This window comes from Trichoderma aggressivum (genome assembly GCF_033847375.1).
Source record: "Trichoderma aggressivum f. europaeum strain CBS 100526 chromosome Unknown scaffold_042, whole genome shotgun sequence".
Classification (NCBI taxonomy): domain Eukaryota; kingdom Fungi; phylum Ascomycota; class Sordariomycetes; order Hypocreales; family Hypocreaceae; genus Trichoderma; species Trichoderma aggressivum.
Genome location: NW_026946408.1, coordinates 196,469 through 213,932, shown reverse-complemented (window position 1 = coordinate 213,932; position 17,464 = coordinate 196,469). Strand labels below are relative to the sequence as shown.

General features: G+C 53.2%; 5 protein-coding genes across 5 annotated transcripts; 3 read left to right on the top strand and 2 right to left on the bottom strand.

Annotated features, from left to right (window-relative positions):
* Positions 1-4,499: 4,499 nt before the first annotated feature.
* Triagg1_8539 (uncharacterized protein) lies at positions 4,500-5,627 on the bottom strand (the record flags this gene model as incomplete). The annotated part of the gene is made up of 4 exons (XM_062903397.1): positions 4,500-4,619; positions 4,673-4,757; positions 4,900-5,469; positions 5,527-5,627. 4 exons carry the CDS (start codon positions 5,625-5,627, stop codon positions 4,500-4,502), a joined length of 876 nt encoding a protein of 291 aa, XP_062752535.1.
* Positions 5,628-6,486: 859 nt separating this feature from the next.
* On the top strand, positions 6,487-7,659 carry Triagg1_8538 (uncharacterized protein; the record flags this gene model as incomplete). Its single annotated transcript, XM_062903396.1, has 1 exon — positions 6,487-7,659. The coding sequence occupies one exon, from the start codon at positions 6,487-6,489 to the stop codon at positions 7,657-7,659; it is 1,173 nt and encodes a 390-aa protein (XP_062752534.1).
* Positions 7,660-8,979: 1,320 nt separating this feature from the next.
* Triagg1_8537 (uncharacterized protein) lies at positions 8,980-13,660 on the top strand (the record flags this gene model as incomplete). Its single annotated transcript, XM_062903394.1, has 2 exons — positions 8,980-9,193; positions 9,264-13,660. 2 exons carry the CDS (start codon positions 8,980-8,982, stop codon positions 13,658-13,660), a joined length of 4,611 nt encoding a protein of 1,536 aa, XP_062752533.1.
* A 743-nt stretch (positions 13,661-14,403) lies between these two features.
* On the top strand, positions 14,404-15,602 carry Triagg1_8536 (uncharacterized protein; the record flags this gene model as incomplete). Its single annotated transcript, XM_062903393.1, has 5 exons — positions 14,404-14,482; positions 14,706-14,746; positions 14,851-15,111; positions 15,175-15,309; positions 15,384-15,602. 5 exons carry the CDS (start codon positions 14,404-14,406, stop codon positions 15,600-15,602), a joined length of 735 nt encoding a protein of 244 aa, XP_062752532.1.
* A 336-nt stretch (positions 15,603-15,938) lies between these two features.
* On the bottom strand, positions 15,939-16,710 carry Triagg1_8535 (transcriptional regulator family: Histone-like TF; the record flags this gene model as incomplete). Its single annotated transcript, XM_062903392.1, has 4 exons — positions 15,939-16,273; positions 16,343-16,433; positions 16,491-16,576; positions 16,647-16,710. The coding sequence occupies 4 exons, from the start codon at positions 16,708-16,710 to the stop codon at positions 15,939-15,941; spliced, it is 576 nt and encodes a 191-aa protein (XP_062752531.1).
* Between the last annotated feature and the right edge of the window lie 754 nt (positions 16,711-17,464).

The following is a 17,464-nucleotide window of genomic DNA, read 5'->3' as shown; positions in this document are numbered from 1 at the left end:
GTCTTTTCCCTTGTTCCTTTTTGCCAACTACCTATAGTACTACAAAGAATCCCTGTAGAGAGGAAAACTGGACGAAATGGGGTTAAAAGATGAGGCACGGCATATCAACATACAGCCCCCCTCGCCATCAGAAAACTATTAACCCAGTATTACCACGACCAAGACAACCTACCTAGCACGACGTTGAAAAAGCAAACCTAGGCTTCTACAACTAGGCCCCGCCGTTTCAAAGTCTCAAACGGAAATAGGGTGCTACAAACGGGCTGGTCCGGCCGGTGACGAGAGCCGAAGCATAAATGTTAGCCATGCAAGGACGTGACATGGAGTGGCATAGATTCAAGCCCAACTTTAAGGCAAAGACACGCCATCCCCCTTGCCCCTCGCATGCCAATTGCCTCGATGAAATCGGATCGAGGAGAATCCCTGCAACCTGCTGCTGCTTCTTCTTCTTCTGATTTTGTACCCAATCGTACGTACGAGTATTATGTATGTATTCTTTTCTTTGTCACTTTTGCGATTCGATGGACTGCATGCATGTACATAAGACTCCCCCATCGATTTGCTTTACTTTTGCCTTGACCGCATTTGCAACGTACATTCGAGTTTCAACCTTGTATGCAAGTCTGCAGCAGCTTTTGCATCATGCACCCCTTCCTCTTTCCTTTCACCCTCTACATGTACGGATATAGGACTCGTATCACGTCTTGGTCGGATTAAAGTCGTCTCTCTTTTTGTCTGTTATCCCGTTGTTGCTTGTTAGCCCGCACCCCCGGTCTCCTTTCCCTCAGCGCTACCTTGCGGCCCGAAAGACGATGCGCGTGTTGTGTGTGTTATTTTATTAAATAGAGGGGGGTTTAAGTTCTGAAAATGTACAACTTTACGCCCGTAGATCCCCCTTCTGATAGAAAGCGCTAGCCCGATTCACGGTCAGCACGCCGTGGATCTAATATCACTGATCCATCATCTCCATTGAATTCAGAGCATGGAGAGCTTATACTGGCAATACTCGTACCGTACGTATTCCGCATGCGGCAAATCATGGCGAGTTCGGCAAACCCTTGGATTATGTAACCCTGCCGCCCACAAGTACTCGTGCAGCCATTTGGCACAGCTCAGAGACACAAAATAACATTGAGAAGCCGCGAAAATCAAAAGAGTTGCAAGGATCCATGATTCAACGGCGCGTTTTTACCCGCTCTCAGCCAAGCCTAAGCTGCAGCTCCCGATGCGGTACTCCGGCGCCTGACTCGCCTGATCCAAGCACAAGCACAAGGACGGTACGAGTATGCCTGCGAGTGCAGCTGATTGGCGGCAGGGCTGCAGCCGACGGTGATTGCTCAGTATTGCTCCAAAGTCGCTCGCGAGAGTCTGCCAACAGCAAGCTGCGCAGACCGTCTTTCTGCGCTGTCGTTGGCTGCGGAGTTTGGAGCCAGTAAGAGGCCGAGCAGGACGAGAAAAACGACAAACGACAAATAAAAAAGCGACCCTTTTGCGTGGCGGAGTCGGCACGCGGCCACCATGCGCAAGTCCGCGATTTGTCGGCCAATCTCAAATCACCAGCTATTGGGCTAAAATAACAAGCTCGAGAGAGTTGGGGTAAATAGCACGGAGTATCGTACGGAGTACCTAATACATGGTAGGCCTAGGTATATCAAAGTCGGGGTGAAATGGGTTCCTGTTCGGCTCTGCTTCCCGCCCAAGCTAATGTTGGAATTAGAAGCACCAGCCCTGCTCAAACGTGCTCCCACGCCGTCAGCTTCTCGACTGAGCAAGGCTCTCTCTCTCTCGTCTTGTTGGTTTCCGCGGCCCGAGGCGCCTCTTGAACGGACTCAGCATCCGCCCCCGGAATCACATCCCGGGTCTCGCTCATCAGCAACACACAGCTTATATCCACGGGTCAGATCTTCTAAACTGGTCCCTCCCATCCCCCCCTTCTTCGTGGCCGCCTTGGCACAGTGTGTGCCGCTAGCACAAAGGTTTCGTTGAGCTCTGCCCCCAGTGGGGTTTCATCCGGATATCGCTGCGAACCAGAAGTGTCAACTGTTCAACCATGCCCCGGCCGCTGCCAGTTTTGGTCGACATGCCCGCCCCGTGCTAGGTGTGCTTCATGCTGGGAACTCGATTCTCCGGACGAGTTCTCCGTAGTAGGTATTACAGGCAACGGAGCAAAACAAGTGCTGAGCGTCTTCATCGAACCTGGTCTGGACGGTTCGCTTGTCGCCTAGCGAGTGCTGGCCATTGACGCCACAGTGCCTCCGTATTGAGCTCTGTTTAATTAGCCCCGATCCCGAAAGCGATCGGCCAAGGGCGAAGGAGACCTCAACAAGTACAGTACGAGTACAAGCAACAAGAAGAAGAAGAAGAAAATAGCACCGAATAGACGCTGATGCAGACAGGTACAATGCATGCTTTGCAGGCAGTAAAAGCAGGTAGCAACGAATGCTGTTCGGCGACGTTCAGAGACACGGTCGCCGGCCGGAGTGCCACACCCAGCTGGTCAAGGCTCTTTTCTCTCTCTGTGTCTCCCTCTGAAAGAAGGATACAAGACATTCAGACAGACTCTTGGCGCATTGTGTCTCATTGCCAACCAGTGGTCGCCGATCTACCGGGGACGGCGATTGGCTGCGTCACCACTGTCTCTCCGAGAGACTCTCACATCGTCCCCGACATCTCGATGCTCGTCAAAGTTGCATCTTGTGTTGCCCTCCCAAGCATCATGTTTGAGAATGCAGTCAAACAGCTGGGGCGTTTGAATTGATTCAGACAGACAGACAGACAGTGTGTGTGGCAGCTCCCCCTGCCATCAGAAACAACACCGTCGCACTGTTCCGCAGGTCACTATCCCAAAGGCAACTGTTCCGCGCGCTTGTGTTGAGGACTGCCGAGTGGGATGCATGATGGCCTTTGGCCTTTTCCCCACATACAATCAGACGCTGCCTTCCAGTGTGCTTGAAAATGAAACAGACAAGAAGAACCCGGGGGTAGAGAGAGGGCTGCCATTGCAGTTTGATTAAATCACAGGTGGGCTGGCCTATCCATTGACATGAAATTGACAAACGCAGCATAGCCTATTGCCAATGTAGCATCGTACCCCTTCCGCTTCGGATCTTGAGATCGGCACTTGGCCATGAGGAAACAGATCCGAAAACGCAAGCCCTTACTTTTCTTCCTCTTGGTCGACGGCAAACAACAAGGTCGGGTCGAAAAAAAAAGGGGAACACAATATCCCCAGCCTTGCGTGCGGCGCAGTCGTGGAGCGTCGGATCTGATCCGTGATGTCTTGTACCGTGCCACCTTGGTCGGCGACCATTTCACCATTTCCTCTGTTTTTTTTTTTGGCGTCCGTGTTGAGATGATGTTGCTCTCCTGTGCGGTTAATGCACGAGGTGTGAGCCGCTCTGTGGATCGTGGCCCTGTCAACCGCTGCGGCCGACAAGACGTGAGACGTCCAAAGTACTGTATGTCATCCGCCTGTTAGGCGTTTAGCAGGGTCGAGTCGAGTGCTATTCCCGCCAAGGCCCTGCACTGACGGACGAGCTCAACCTGACGCCCAACTGCATGAGGAACCCACAACGACCGCTCCCAGATTGATTGACTGATTGCGACCTGCTTCCACATGAGCTTCTGGACGACTCGGCCTGACCCGCTGGCAGGTGAGCCACATTTCACGTCACAGCAGGAGGGACAGGGCATCATCGACCACGAGGAGGTACTCGTATCCTATCCTCGCACGCCGATGCCTGTCTCTCTCTCTCTCTCTCTCTCCGTGAACCAGTGTTACAGAGATCTGGACGGGCACGAGTTGCCGAAAGCTTGCAGCGGCCGTGTTTTCAGTTTTCAGCACAGGCCGGCTATGGATGGCATCTGACGAGCGGCGACGTGGTGCCAGCTACGGAGCACACACCAACTGCAGCTCCATGTACAATGCAAAGAAGATGTTACACTCCCCGTGGTAGCAATGTGGCAGAAGGAGAGGCAATGCTTTACGGTACAGTATGCACAGGACTGTACAGTAGTATACGAGTATGGCAGGCTGGGCGGCGTTTGATTATCCTTGCGCGATTGGATTGAAAAAAAGAAGACGAGAACAAAACAAGACAAGAAAGAGGCTTGAGATTGAGCCGCCATCAAGCTTGTGGATGGTGCAGATACAGTTTGCACCAACTCGAGAGCCGTGTAAACTCTCCAGCCTTGCTGGAATTCAGCGCACGCGGGGCGTCTTTTCGAGTCGCTTGCCTGAATTGAATCGGCCTCTCGGTAGATTCGCGCCTATGCCTAGTACTAGTATAAGCCCCCGTCTCGACTGGCCGTGATGCTTAGAAAACGGCGGCGCGGAGAGCCGACAATGGCGCGGCTCGCGGAAGCACGACCTTGCCGATCGACAGCTTTGATGGACCAAATGCTTACTCGTGCTCGGGTCTGCAAAGCTGTTGTCGCTGTTTCATTTGCCTTGTCATGTATGTATGTATGTACTCGTCACTCGTTGCGCTCCTGAGCCATCAGCTGCTGATCAAGTTGCCGTCGTCTTGTTGTCCGTCGTCCGCAACAGCAACAGCAGCAGCAACAGCAACAGCAGCAGCAACAGCAACAGGAGCGTGAATCGAGTTGGCCGCCGCGCGCTGGAGTTGCAGCGTCGGTCAACTGGACCGTGTCAGAGACGCCATCCTCACACGGCCCTGCATTTCCTTTCGATTGCTGTGCCACCAAGCCCTGCTTCTGTCCTTCGGGGTTTAGAGGGGGCCGCCTCTTGTCTCCACCTGCAATAGCAGTTACAGTACAGTACGAGTACAGTATAATCCGTGCTGGCAGCTGGGGAGCAGAACGTTGAACCCTTTTGCCCACAAAAACGTGGATTAGCACGCTATTGTGCCTATTGGCCCGCCCCCAGACAAGACAGACGAGGAGAATGAGCCGACGAGAGATCCATTGCCAGCGCGCTGCGAGTCCTGCGTCCTGCTCCAACAGCTGTGGAATTGCGCTGCGACGACGAGGCCCGCAGCGATCAGGCGGTCGGCTGAGCCGGTCCAGGTACCGATGTCTGTCGGAGTACAAGCCCAGTACGAGCAGCTGCTTGCCAGTTCGCTCCCCCGAGGCTGTACATCCCTTGTATGAGCGCACAGGGCAGCCGGGACATGGTACAAATGCCTGATCGGGGTAGTGACTGCGCGCCATTGGACGAGGGCGGGAGATGCGGCATGCGGTGGCCGTACGGGTACCCCCCTAGTCGCTGCCAAGTTGATGCAAAGTTGACACTGCGTCAAAACACGCTCCAAGTACAGAGTACGCCGTCGCTCTGCTTGCTGCGACGCATGCGGGCCAATCCACAGTGTGCTGCAGCTCACCTCGGCCCCAGAGGTACAAGCGGCATCGAGCTCAGTGGAGCGGGCGGGTGGCCGCTGTAGCCGCGGGGCAGCCGGTCGATTCGTGTAGTGGCCGCGACGAGTGACACGACGACTCAGGATTCGCGCACTGTGCACATCTCACTGTTCGACGCGGCGGCCCGTGCGCGACCTCAGTCCCTTGTACTGCGTACCTGCTGGCACCTTCGCAGTCGCAGCACATCGACCCTTGCCTCCTACAGGGACGCCCCCCCCCTCCCCTTCGACCCTCTCGCGCACGCCCTCCATGCAGCTGCCGCACGGTGCTAGTACCGGTACTTCGCACGCGTTGCTGCCACGCCCAACACAGCAGCGCACACCTCTCCGCCAAACCTTGCAGCTAGCGCTGTATTGTACTGTACTCGTACCTTGTAGCACCTGTACCGCTATCCTCGCTACCTCTACAAGGGCCCCGTTCTCAATTCATGGCCAGCCGTTATTAATATTACACCACCCTATCTCTACCGCGCGCCTCTTCTTCTCACTCTCTGTTTGCGTCCTCGCCTTCGACAACTCTGCCTGCTATTTACTCCCCGGATCACCAAGCGATCCTCTTGCTTCTTCTTCCTTTTTTCTAATCCTTCAGTCGTTCGACCGAAACTGCATCTCGCCTAACCGGATCTCACATCTCCGCCCTCATCTTCAGCAGCAGAACAGCATCGCCGTTTGCGCCCATTGTCGAAGAGGAAAAAAAAAATCACCCAACCAGCATCAGCACCAGACACACAGACACACAACGTCCTCTACTACGCCTTCGGTCCCTACAACCTCAAACGAAACTCTTTCCCCGTCTTTTGACACGAGCAGAATATTCAACAACTAGCTCGCCCTCCTGAGCTCTTTTCTCTCACTCACTCTCACACTCTACACCAAGAGCAAAGCAGAGGTTCCTCACGACGACCGTCTATCAGTGCTGCCAACTCTACCGGACGGACACACGACGAAAGCCCTTCTCCCAGGACGAGAGGCTACGTCTATCGGCGCCTTGTAACATTGTTGAAACAGGCCCAAAACAGACTCCACAGGTTCATTGTTAGGTGTATCATCACCTAACGCCGCCACGATTGCTCCGTTAAGAGTCTCGTCGCGGGAATCCAACTTCCGCGATATGGCTATCGAGGCTCTCAAAAACCTTATAAATAACATACCTGACTGGCAGACGAGGCTCGATGAGCTGAGCAGCCAGGTCGACAAGCGCCAGCTGGAGCTAGCCGCTCTGGCCGAGGCAAACCCCAACAAGGAACCCGAGACCAGATCACTGAGGAATAAGGGCTCACAAGAGTCCCTCAAGCCCAAGGATGATGGTGCCATGCACATCTCCTTCCCCGAAGATGTACCCGCCCAGCAGCCAGAGATTGCCGCAACACCCTTCCACAGCAACAGACAGCGCCGGTCATCACCGCCGAGCCCGGCTGCCGAGAAGCGCCCGGCATTCCCCAAGTCCGCCACAGACACCAACGGCATCCCCAGCAGCCGAGTAACCAAGAAGAACAGGATGACATCCATTTGCTCTGCGGATGGGCCTCGCCAGACATACCGCACGAGGAATATGATCATCGTCTACTACGACAGCTACGTGCAGGGTTTCTTCGACGACCTCGTCAGGTTCATCTCGTCAAGTAGGAATCTGATGCGGAAAGCCAAGATGGCAGCCAAGGTGGCGCAGATCAAGAAGTTGGCCGAGATGGAAGTACCAGACGATGATAGCGCTGGTGATGACAAGGCCGCCGAAGCTCTGCCTTCACTACGATACATCAGCAGTCGGCGGTACGGACCTGCTGCCATGCGCCTGGGTCACCCTGGCCTGGCCAACCAGACTCCCGATGTATATGATGAGCTGGATAAGGCACTCGAGTTCGTGCAGAGCACCTGCGAGCACGGTGCCCACCAGTTTCTGAGGGATGCCAAATGCAGCGAAGAGGTTCAGAAGATTCAGAAGCGTATCGGCGAGGTTCTCGTCATGGCCAAGGAGGAAATGGAGCGTGTCGAACGTGAAGAGCCCGAGATGCTCAAGGAAGCCGCCGACGCGAAGCCACGCACGATGAAGTCAATCACCGTAAGCCGGACATTAGTACCGCACCACAAGGAGGTCGACGACGTCCACTCACGGAAGCTCGAGGTGGCAGATTCTGCTGCGCCGAGAGTCCCTGTCATGCACGTGGCCGATCGAATCGAGGCGGATCCCAATGCTGGCCAGGACGATTTCGATGCCGAAGCCATGCTGGCAAGGATACGCTACAACTCTTCGAGGCAGATGCGCATGCGTGCTGTGGTCAACTAAGGGGAAAGGAGGGGGTTCTTGTTTTTGCATAGCCGATGCGATTCGGCGTGGGATCAGGAAATGTCAACACGTTTCCTTACCAATGACGGAATGAAAAAACACACTACTTTTGTTTTAACGATCCTGGTATGCATTGGAGTTCAGGAAAGGGGGGGTTTATATCTAAGCATTTGACAAAGGGTTTTTATTGAAGCCAAAGCTATAAGGGAGTCCCGCATATAGCCGCGAAAGGGGGCATATGGGCGTTTCTGTTTTACTATCATCATTGATTCTTTTTTTTTTTTTTTTATAACCGGCTTTTCTCTTTTCTCATATCAATACTTCCTTCATTTGGAACTTCTTTTTTTCTTTCTTTATTACTTCAGCTTTCGGAGCAAAACATTTCGGATGAGATTATACCGGGACTTCAGGAAGTTGAGAAAAAATTGCATCTTGTTGATACCTATCTCGAGGTGGAAGGGCAATGCAGTGCTGGATTCTGAGCCTGTTCCTCTCTCTTCATGACTCTTCATTTCCTTTCTTCTCTCTCTCTTTTTTTTGGTGTACACGAGCCTTGGATATTTGGGGATCAGTTTGTGTATTGAATCCATAACCGTCACTTCTAGGTATAGTATCTACTAGATACCATATCTACCAACGTACCTACGCAAACATCACCTGGGCTGTGTTCTTCTTCTTCTCATTTTTGGGTAAATGGTATCTTGGATATTCCCACTGCGGTTCATTGGAATACATAGTATATTTAATTCAAAGCTGTTAAATCAATTGCTGGTGCCTTGAATTTTGATCTCGATGGTAATCTATGTTTGAGGCGCCGATAGACTTTCGAGATGCACTTTGATACATGTACCCTTGCAGCATGGAGCTTGTAGCCTAACAAAGTCAGTTTTAGTGATGCTAGCGGGCGTCAAGGCGCTAAATCCACTCACTACCGGCCCCAGTCCACAGCGGTGACGCCCATAAGAACCAGCCGGCGCCGGCAAGCTCCCACGAGGCTGCGGACCAGGTGACGTCCCTCCGTCAACGTCCAGAGAGCAGAGCTTCCATCACGAGAACCTCTCTGGAAACAACCCATGCTCTCGCCGTGCTCACGACTCTGACAACATCTCGCGATCCCGGCGACTCCTTTGTACAACCTGCAGACTGTTTGTTTCCGTTCAAAATGACGCCTATCTCCTGTCTGGCCGAACGATAAGACGCCGCATCCCGCTATTCCCCCTCCTTCGCCAACTTGTCTCGACGCCTTCTCTAGCTGCTCAGAGGACGAGGGACTACAACCCCCGCCCACCTTTTTCTTTCGTTTCTTGTTCCTTTGAAGCCATGGGTCAAGGGTTTTCTCTCGCTACGCCGTCGGCCGGCGCGGCGGGCATAGATATTGCGCAGCTGCTGGACATTCAGTACGAAAAGAGCATAGGAAATGCGCGCTTCATGAAGAGCATCCGGGGCAGGCATGAGCACGGCGTGGTGCTGGTCAAGGTGCTGGTGAAGCCCTACCCGGAGGTGAAGCTGGAGACGTACAAGAAGAAGATTCTAGGTGAGCTCTTTCGGCAACTCGGAGCAAAAAAGAAAGACCAAGACGATCCCATGCTGACTGTTTGGAACAGAGCAGCGCAAGGCGTTGGCGGGCGTCCCTAATGCATTAGGCTTCCAGCGCATCATCGAGACGGAGACGAACGGATATCTGGTGCGACAGTTCATGTACAGCTCGCTCTATGACCGCATGAGCACGCGGCCCTTCCTGGAAGACATTGAGAAGAAGTGGCTGGCGTTCCAGCTTCTCTGCGCCCTGCGGGACTGCCACGCGCGCGACGTATACCACGGCGACATCAAGGCCCAGAACGTGCTCGTCACGTCGTGGAACTGGCTGTACTTGACCGACTTCTCGTCTGCCTACAAGCCCGTCATGCTCCCGGACGACAACCCGGGCGACTTTTCCTACTTTTTCGACTCGTCTGGCCGGCGGACGTGCTACATCGCGCCTGAGCGCTTCTACTCGTCTAGCGAAGCTCCGCCTCAGAAGCCCAAGATGACGTGGGCCATGGACGTCTTCAGCGCCGGGTGTGTCATTGCCCAGCTGTTTCTCGAGTCGGAAATCTTTAGTCTCGCCCAGCTGTACAAGTACCGGCGCGGCGAGTATGATCCCGTCATTACTCATCTGAGCGTCATCTCGGACAAGGACGTGCGCGACATGATTGCCCACATGATTCAGCTTGATCCCGAGAGGCGGTATTCGGCTGAGCAGTACCTTGACTTTTGGAAAGATAAGGTCTTCCCAAGCTACTTCTACAATTTCCTCCACCAGTATATGGAGCTGATTACGGATCCTTCGTCGGGGAACAGCCCCATGTCGGGCGCTGAGAAGAATTTGGGCGAAGCGGATAACCGCATCGACAGGATCTATAATGACTTTGACAAGATTTCGTATTTCTTGGGCTATCAGTCTGAGAAGCAGACGTCGGGGCCGATACTACCCAAGTCGAGGCTGGGGTTGGACCATTTCCCCGTGAGGCTGAGCATCCCAACACACGAACATGCCGTTTCCGCAGATCTCGAACCGCCCGAGGACGACGGGACGCTCATATTCTTGACGCTGGTGGTCTCGGCTATGAGAACGACGGCAAGGGCTGCGTCTAGAATCAGGGCGTGCGATCTGCTGTTGGCTTTTGCCGAAAGGCTTACGGATGAGGCCAAACTGGACAGAGTGCTGCCGTATCTGATGACGCTTTTGCGCAAGGAGGAGACGGACATGGTGCTCGTGACTGTGATACGGGCCGTCACCCAGCTGCTGCAGCTGGTACGGATGACCACGCCGATAAATTCGCACGTTTTGGTGGAATATGTCCTGCCCCGGATGGAGATTGCTCTCGGAACCAAATCGTGGACACCCAACTCTCTTGTGCGAGCGACTTATGCGTCCTGCATAGGTAGCCTTGCTTCTACTGCACAGCGTTTCCTGGAAATGGCATCCAGCCTCAGGGCAGACGGATCAATGCCGATTACGGACCCGGAGGTTGAGCCTGGGACTGATGGCGCCGCCGCCAACTTTGAGAGCATGTTTGATAATGCGAATCGACAGCTTTTTGAGATTCTCGAGAGCCATACGAAGCAGCTCGTCGAGGACCCCGATGTTCATGTTCGAAGAGCGTTCTTGACGTCGGTGCCGGAGCTCTGCATGTATTTCCAAGAGAGTTCTAATGACATTCTGCTTACGCATCTAATCACATATTTAAATGATCGGGACTGGATGTTGAAGAGCGCCTTCCTAGACACCATCGTGGGCATTGCGACCTTTATAGGAAGCACGAGCCTCGAGGAATTCATACTGCCTCTCATGATCCAGGCTCTGGCGGATCCAGAAGAAAGCGTGGTGCGTTCGGCTTTGCATTCGCTGGCTCAGCTCGCTGGCCTGGGGCTGCTGTCCAGGTCAAAGGTATGGGAACTGGCCGACTTGATAGGACGGCTCACCATGCACCCAAACATGTGGATCAGAGAGTCTGCAGCAGAGTTTCTATCTATGGCTGCCAAGTTCTTATCGCAAGCCGATGTGCAGTGCATTTTGCTGCCGATGGTTAAGCCGTATCTCAAAATAGAGTCTCTTTCTGACTTTTCCGAGTTGAATCTGCTCGACTCCTTGAAAAAGCCTCTTCCCCGGGCAGTCTTTGACCAAGCGCTGACTTGGGCTGCCAAGACGGAAAGGGGAGTGTTTTGGAAGTCAGTTCTGGGGAAGCGGCTGTCATCGAACCAGGGGCCGCTGGCTCCGGCGGCTCGAACGTCTGGGGACCTAATACCCACTTCCACGAGCAAGATCAACCGCAATGACGAAGATGAACAATGGCTTGAGAAGCTGAGGAATTTTGGGCTAAAGGCCGAGGATGAGGTGAAATTCTTGGCCTTGTGCGAATATATATGGCGGCTTAGCAGAAGCAAGACGCGAGACCCTGTCGTCGTTGCCCCTGCTGCCGAAGAAGAAATCATGCCCACGGGATTCGTCCAGCTGAAGGAGCTGGGTGTGTCTATCCAGACTGTGTTTTTTGACGAAGGGCCCCTGAAAGACCCCTCTGGCGCGCTGCCCGACCTGGAAACCACACCTCCCGTAGGAGGGCCATATACCATTGCGGATGCGTTATTGGACGCTTCCATGACCATAAACGATAAGAAGCGTGGCGCTCTCCATTCTCACAAGAGGGTGCACAGCATTGGTCCTTTGCCCTCCCGCAGCACGGGACGTCTGCTGTCCCCCACAGGGAGCGGTAGGGCTAGCTCTACTGATTCTCGGATGGCACTGAATTCTCCCCTTGGGCCTGGGGATGATTCCGTATCTGTCAAGGATGGATCATATTCTTCTCGCCGAGGCGTCCGACACCAATCGAGCGCTCTCAGTCTCTTGGATCGCAGGGAAGGCCACAAGTCCATACCGGAGACTGGAACCAGCGACACCAACGCATTTGGACAGGTGGACGGCCCCTTTACCCAATCAGCACCGGTGCAGGCCATTTCTCGGCCGAGTACAGAAGGCGGCGAAGCTGCCCGTCTGAGGCAGGTGAGGCATAGCTACGAAGGAACGGATCCCCACGTCCGGCGCATGCTTGACAACATGTACGTTGAAAACTTTCCCCGCGATGTGCTCGAGTTTGGACCGATAGTCCAGCCCATTTCTGGAGACAAGAGCAGATCGGTCAACGTCCCAGGCGCGGACCCTCCCTGGAAGCCGGACGGGCATCTCGTGGCGACGTTTGCGGAGCACCGTGGGCCAATCAACCGTGTTATTCCATCTCCAGATCACATCTTTTTCATCACGGGCGGCAACGATGGGACAGTCAAGGTGTGGGATACGCAGCGACTCGAGCGCAACATTACGAACCGGTCTCGGCAGACTTACAAACATGGCGAAGGCGCTCGCGTCGTTGCCCTGTGTTTCGTCGAAAACTCACACTGCTTTGTTAGCTGTGCGTCCGACGGCAGTGTTCACGTAGTCAAGGTTGACACGGTTCCCACTAGTGGTGTTATTAGATATACCAAGCTGCGAGTGTTGCGGGAATACCAACTACCGGAAGGCGAATATGCAGTGTGGTGTGAGCATTTTAAGCAAGAACAGAGCTCCATCCTTGTGCTCGCCACCAATCTATCGAGGATCCTCGCCATGGATTTGAGAACAATGACTCTGCTCTACGTGCTGGAGAACCCTGTCCATCACGGAACACCAACGTGTTTTTGCGTTGACAAGAAGAGGAACTGGCTGTGCGTGGGGACTTCGCATGGAGTTGTCGACTTGTGGGATCTTCGGTTCAAGATGAGGCTCAAGGGCTGGGGTGTGCCCGGGAAAGGATCCATCTACCGGATTTGCGTACATCCCAACAAGGGCAGAGGCAAATGGGTCTGTGTCGCTGGAGGAACTGGCCAAGGCGAAGTCACAGTGTGGGATCTGGAAAAGACGACATGCAGGGAAATTTACCGAACTGGCGGCAATAAGGATGGCCAGAAGGGATACACCGCTTGGGAAGTCGATGAAGATAAACCCGAAGGAATGCTTGGTCGGTTCGCCACAAACCTGGAGATGAGTGACATGGCAAATGCGGACCGAGGGGTACGGGCAATGGTTGTGGGCACGGGAACATCAGAAGACTCTCGCGAGGTCCGCCATGCGTACATGCTTACGGCAGGGTCCGACAAGCGGCTTAGATTCTGGGACATTTCTCGGATCGAAAACTCTTGCATCTACAGCGGTCTCCAACCCGACGAAGTGCCGCCCACGTACACGAGCTCGCATCCGACGACATCGATGACGCTGAATACGGAGCGGTTCGCTAGGCATGCGGCGTCGGCGCCCAATGCGGGGACTGGATCCAGACAGAAGGCACCCAGGTCGACGGTGATTTCTATGCAGCAGCAGCAGTTGCTCAAGTCGCACCTGGATTTGATCATGGACGTGGCGGTTCTGGAGTACCCGTATTCGATGAGCGTGTCCGTGGATCGGTCTGGCGTGATTTATGTGTTTCAATAGAGCACTTTTGAGGTTCATTGTTTAGATGGCGGAGGTTTGTGTTTGAGCTTTGGTTCGGGCTTATGGCAAAAGGAGGGAAACAGGTTAATAGGCATGGAGTTGTATTATTCTTACATTTAGATGGGTAGAACTACTAAGCTCCATGATATGCTCTCTGGATGAGGTGTAGTGTGACTATATTTTTAGCGGTTTGTGGCAGCTACGCGGCCAATGATGAATAATTATGACCTGTTAAATCTCACATTGTGTCAAGTCTTGATTCTTTTTATAAACATTTTCCTAGTAAAGTTGATTTATGAATGTGCTAGAAGAATAATAAGTCCAGAGAGGGAGAGCTTGGGTGAAGTTGAGGTGTGGCGCCAGCTAGATGTGGCGCTACAAACCTGTGGCTTTTCTTGCTAGTGAAACTTCCGCGCCTTGTCCAAGCATTTCAGCCTTGCCCATCTTGAAAGTCTGGCATGCGACACCAACTGCCAACCTCGATTGTTCATCTTTCACACCGTTTTTCTCTCCCTTCACCTCGGATTTCCGCGACGACGACTTACTTAACCTTTAAGTGCGTTCTCCTCGACAATTAGTTTAAGCGACGCGGTAATTTACAGGCAATTGCCCCGTTGAAGCACAGCTCCAAGAAGGCAATCGCACGTTTCCCTCGTCGGAATTCACCAGCCTCTCGAGGCTTTCTCTCGACCTTTTCTCCCCCCTTCCTCCACCAAAAAAGAAACCGACACAAATCTCACACGATGCGGCTGACGGCCGAACTGATCCGGGACTCGCTGTCCTATCTTAATCCCTTGAAGGAGAGAGAGCTTGATCTCCGAGGTGCGTTTATGCCCAAGGGGAGAGGGGAGGGAAGGGAAACTTGAAAAGAGCAGATGCTACACACACACACACACACTTTTATTCTCGGCTTCTTGTTCATTTTTCTCCTTCTTTTCTTCTTTTCTCCTTTTAACCTTTCTATTATGGAAAGGTTTTCTCTCTTTTTTTGATGAAGGATGATTTGATACATTTGTGGCTTTTTTGGTGGTGCCGCTTTGAATAGGACATCGAATTCCTGCGATTGAAAACTTGGGTGTTGCGGGCGTGAGTTGACTCCTCCTCCTCCCCTTTCTTTTCCCCCTTCCTTTCCTTTGGTTGAAATGGGGAGAAAACGGAATGCTGACACTTTTTTGATGGACGATGAATAGCCACACGATGCCATCGACTTCACCGACAATGATATCCAGGTGCTGGGCAACTTCCCGCTCTCGCCGCGCATAACGACGCTGCTGCTGGCGCGCAACCGCGTCACGAGCATCCAGCCCACGGCGGCGGCGGCCGTGCCGAACCTGCGGAACCTGGTGCTGGCGTCGAATCACCTGGTGGAGCTGGCGGACGTGGATGCGCTGGGGACGTTTTCGCGGCTGACGCACCTGGTGCTGGCGGATAACCCTCTTACCAAGAAGGAGGTGCGTTTTCCCCTTTATCTCGTCGTGGGATTTCTTTTTAACTGACTGCTGGTTATGGTGTAGCATTATCGCTATTGGGTCATTTGGCGGTGTCCGTCCGTCCGGTTTCTGGATTACGAAAAGGTTAAGCAGGCGGAGCGAGATCAGAGCCAGGAACTGTTTGGCACGGTAGAGGAGCCTACGGCTCTAGCAACATCGGTACCAAAAACCCTTCCTTCCTGTTTTTTTTTTCTTTTAATGAAGATGATTAACTGGAATCTTGGTCGTTTTAGATCATGGGCAAAAAGTCCAAGACGTTCGAAGTGACATCCAACGGCTCATCGGCCGCGCCATCGAAGCTCTCGCGGATAAAGCTGACGGACGCCGAGAAGCAGAGGCTGCAGGAGAAGATCAAGAAGGCTACGAGCCTGCAGGAGATTATTGCGCTGGAGAAGGAGCTCAACGAGGGGAGGTTACCGTCGGGGATTTATGGAGATGCTATGGAGGAGTGAGGGATGGCGGTTTGAATGGATGTTTGCAAAATAAGTCTTTTTCCCTTCTCTCTGGCACACTGGTTGTTTTGTTGCTTTATGGTTGTTTTGATTTATTGTTGCTGTTATAAGGAGACTGTTTTCGATGGAGGAAGGGTTGGGAAAGCAGGATTCATCTGGTTTACTCGGGCCTTACACTGTACATGACGGTAGAAAAGACACAAGGAATCGCCATGAAATATAAAGTCTTTCCAGCTATACGTAAAAAGCAACAAAGCTCCATGATGAATACAAAATACAAAAGGAAAAGTTCCTACGGGATCAAAACAGAACTGTTTACGATGAATCGACGGACATCTAACCCGTCATGTCAACATCGGCATCCTCCTCAGGCTGCGCCGCCTGCCTCATCTCCAGCTCAAGCTGATCGCTAGGGTCATCCCCCGCGTCCTTCTTCTCCCTCTCCTCACCGCGAAGAGACAGGGTGAAGGGGTTAGTCCCGGCCTTTGGCTGGCCGTTGACGGCGGCCTTCTTGGGCTTTGCTCCGTTTGTCGCGGCGCGGGGGGGAGCGTCAGGCAGAGGCTCGCCGCGGAGGCGGGCTTGGTTGATGGCCTTTGCCTTTTTGAGGGTGACGGTTTTGGGGGCGACGTCTTCTAGGAACTCGAGGTTGTCGCGGTGTGAGATTGCGTTGGCTTTTTTTGGGGGATATTAGTTTTTTTTTTTTTGTGAGGGGGAGAGTGAGAGATGGTGGTGAGACTTACCGACGTCTTTGTACTGGATGTTGCGGCGAGGTTTGCGTTCTAGTTTTGCTTGGGTGTGGGCTTCCTCGGCGAGATGCTGGATGAACATTTCCTGTGTGGCATGGCAAGGGTTAGCTGGGAGGAAGCACGAGGATTAGATGAGACGTACGGCTGCTAGGGTGATGACAAAGGCGGCGTTGTTGGAGCACATTTGGACGTCTGGGTCTTGGCTGATGATTTTCTTGACTCTTGATACTGGGAGGAGGAGGTGTTAGTTTTTTTTTTTTTGTATGGGGGAGGGTGATGTTGAGGAGAGGGAGCTTACATGGGAGTTGGGTTTGACCGGTGGGCTCCTTTCGAGGAGGGATGGCGTTGGTGTTGTAGGGCATGATTTTCTGATTTCGTCGGGGATTTGGGGAGTGTGGGATTGAGTTGTCTTGATGAATGTGTCGTGGTTGATGAGGCGGATGGTTTATGTGAGTGAAAGCTCGTGGATCACGCGCTGTGAGATGCCTGTCGTTTGCCTCGCAGTTTGCAGAGAGGATGGAAGCGTCTTGAAGATGGTTTTCTTCTTCTTGGATTTTATGGCCTGAGCAGGAGAAAAGAGAGTTTGAGTGTGTATAAGATGTCAATGAGAGCTGGTGGGTTTGGGATGAGAAGAAGTTGAGTTGGCTAGGGGGGAGGTTTGGAGACGTTCGTTTGGGCTCAGGGCAACATTAAGTAAGCTGCTGGTCAAGATAACTTTGTAATTGAGGCCGGGAAGTTTATAGAGCTCCAAACAATGGTGATTTTTGGTCTAGAAGAGTGAAGAAGTGGTTTTTCTTTCCGTAGCAACAGTCTGGAGAGGATGACTGGGATTTCTCTTTTCCCTAGGTTCCCAATGCTCTTTAACAAGACGCGACGCTTTGACGCGACCTCGACTCCAGCTTCGTAGGGCGTCTGGTCGCAAATAGGGCCGCTGCACCCACTAAAGCGCCGTTTCTAGTGGGTGGCTTCAGCTGCAGAGCATGCACTAAGACGGAGCCTCTGCCCTGGGGATCTGCTGTTACAGCGGGGATGGTGCATGTATGTGCTTACACTCTTGTTGGCATCTGCGCAACTGCTGGCATTTGATCCATCGATGTCGAGCTACAGCTCTCTTTG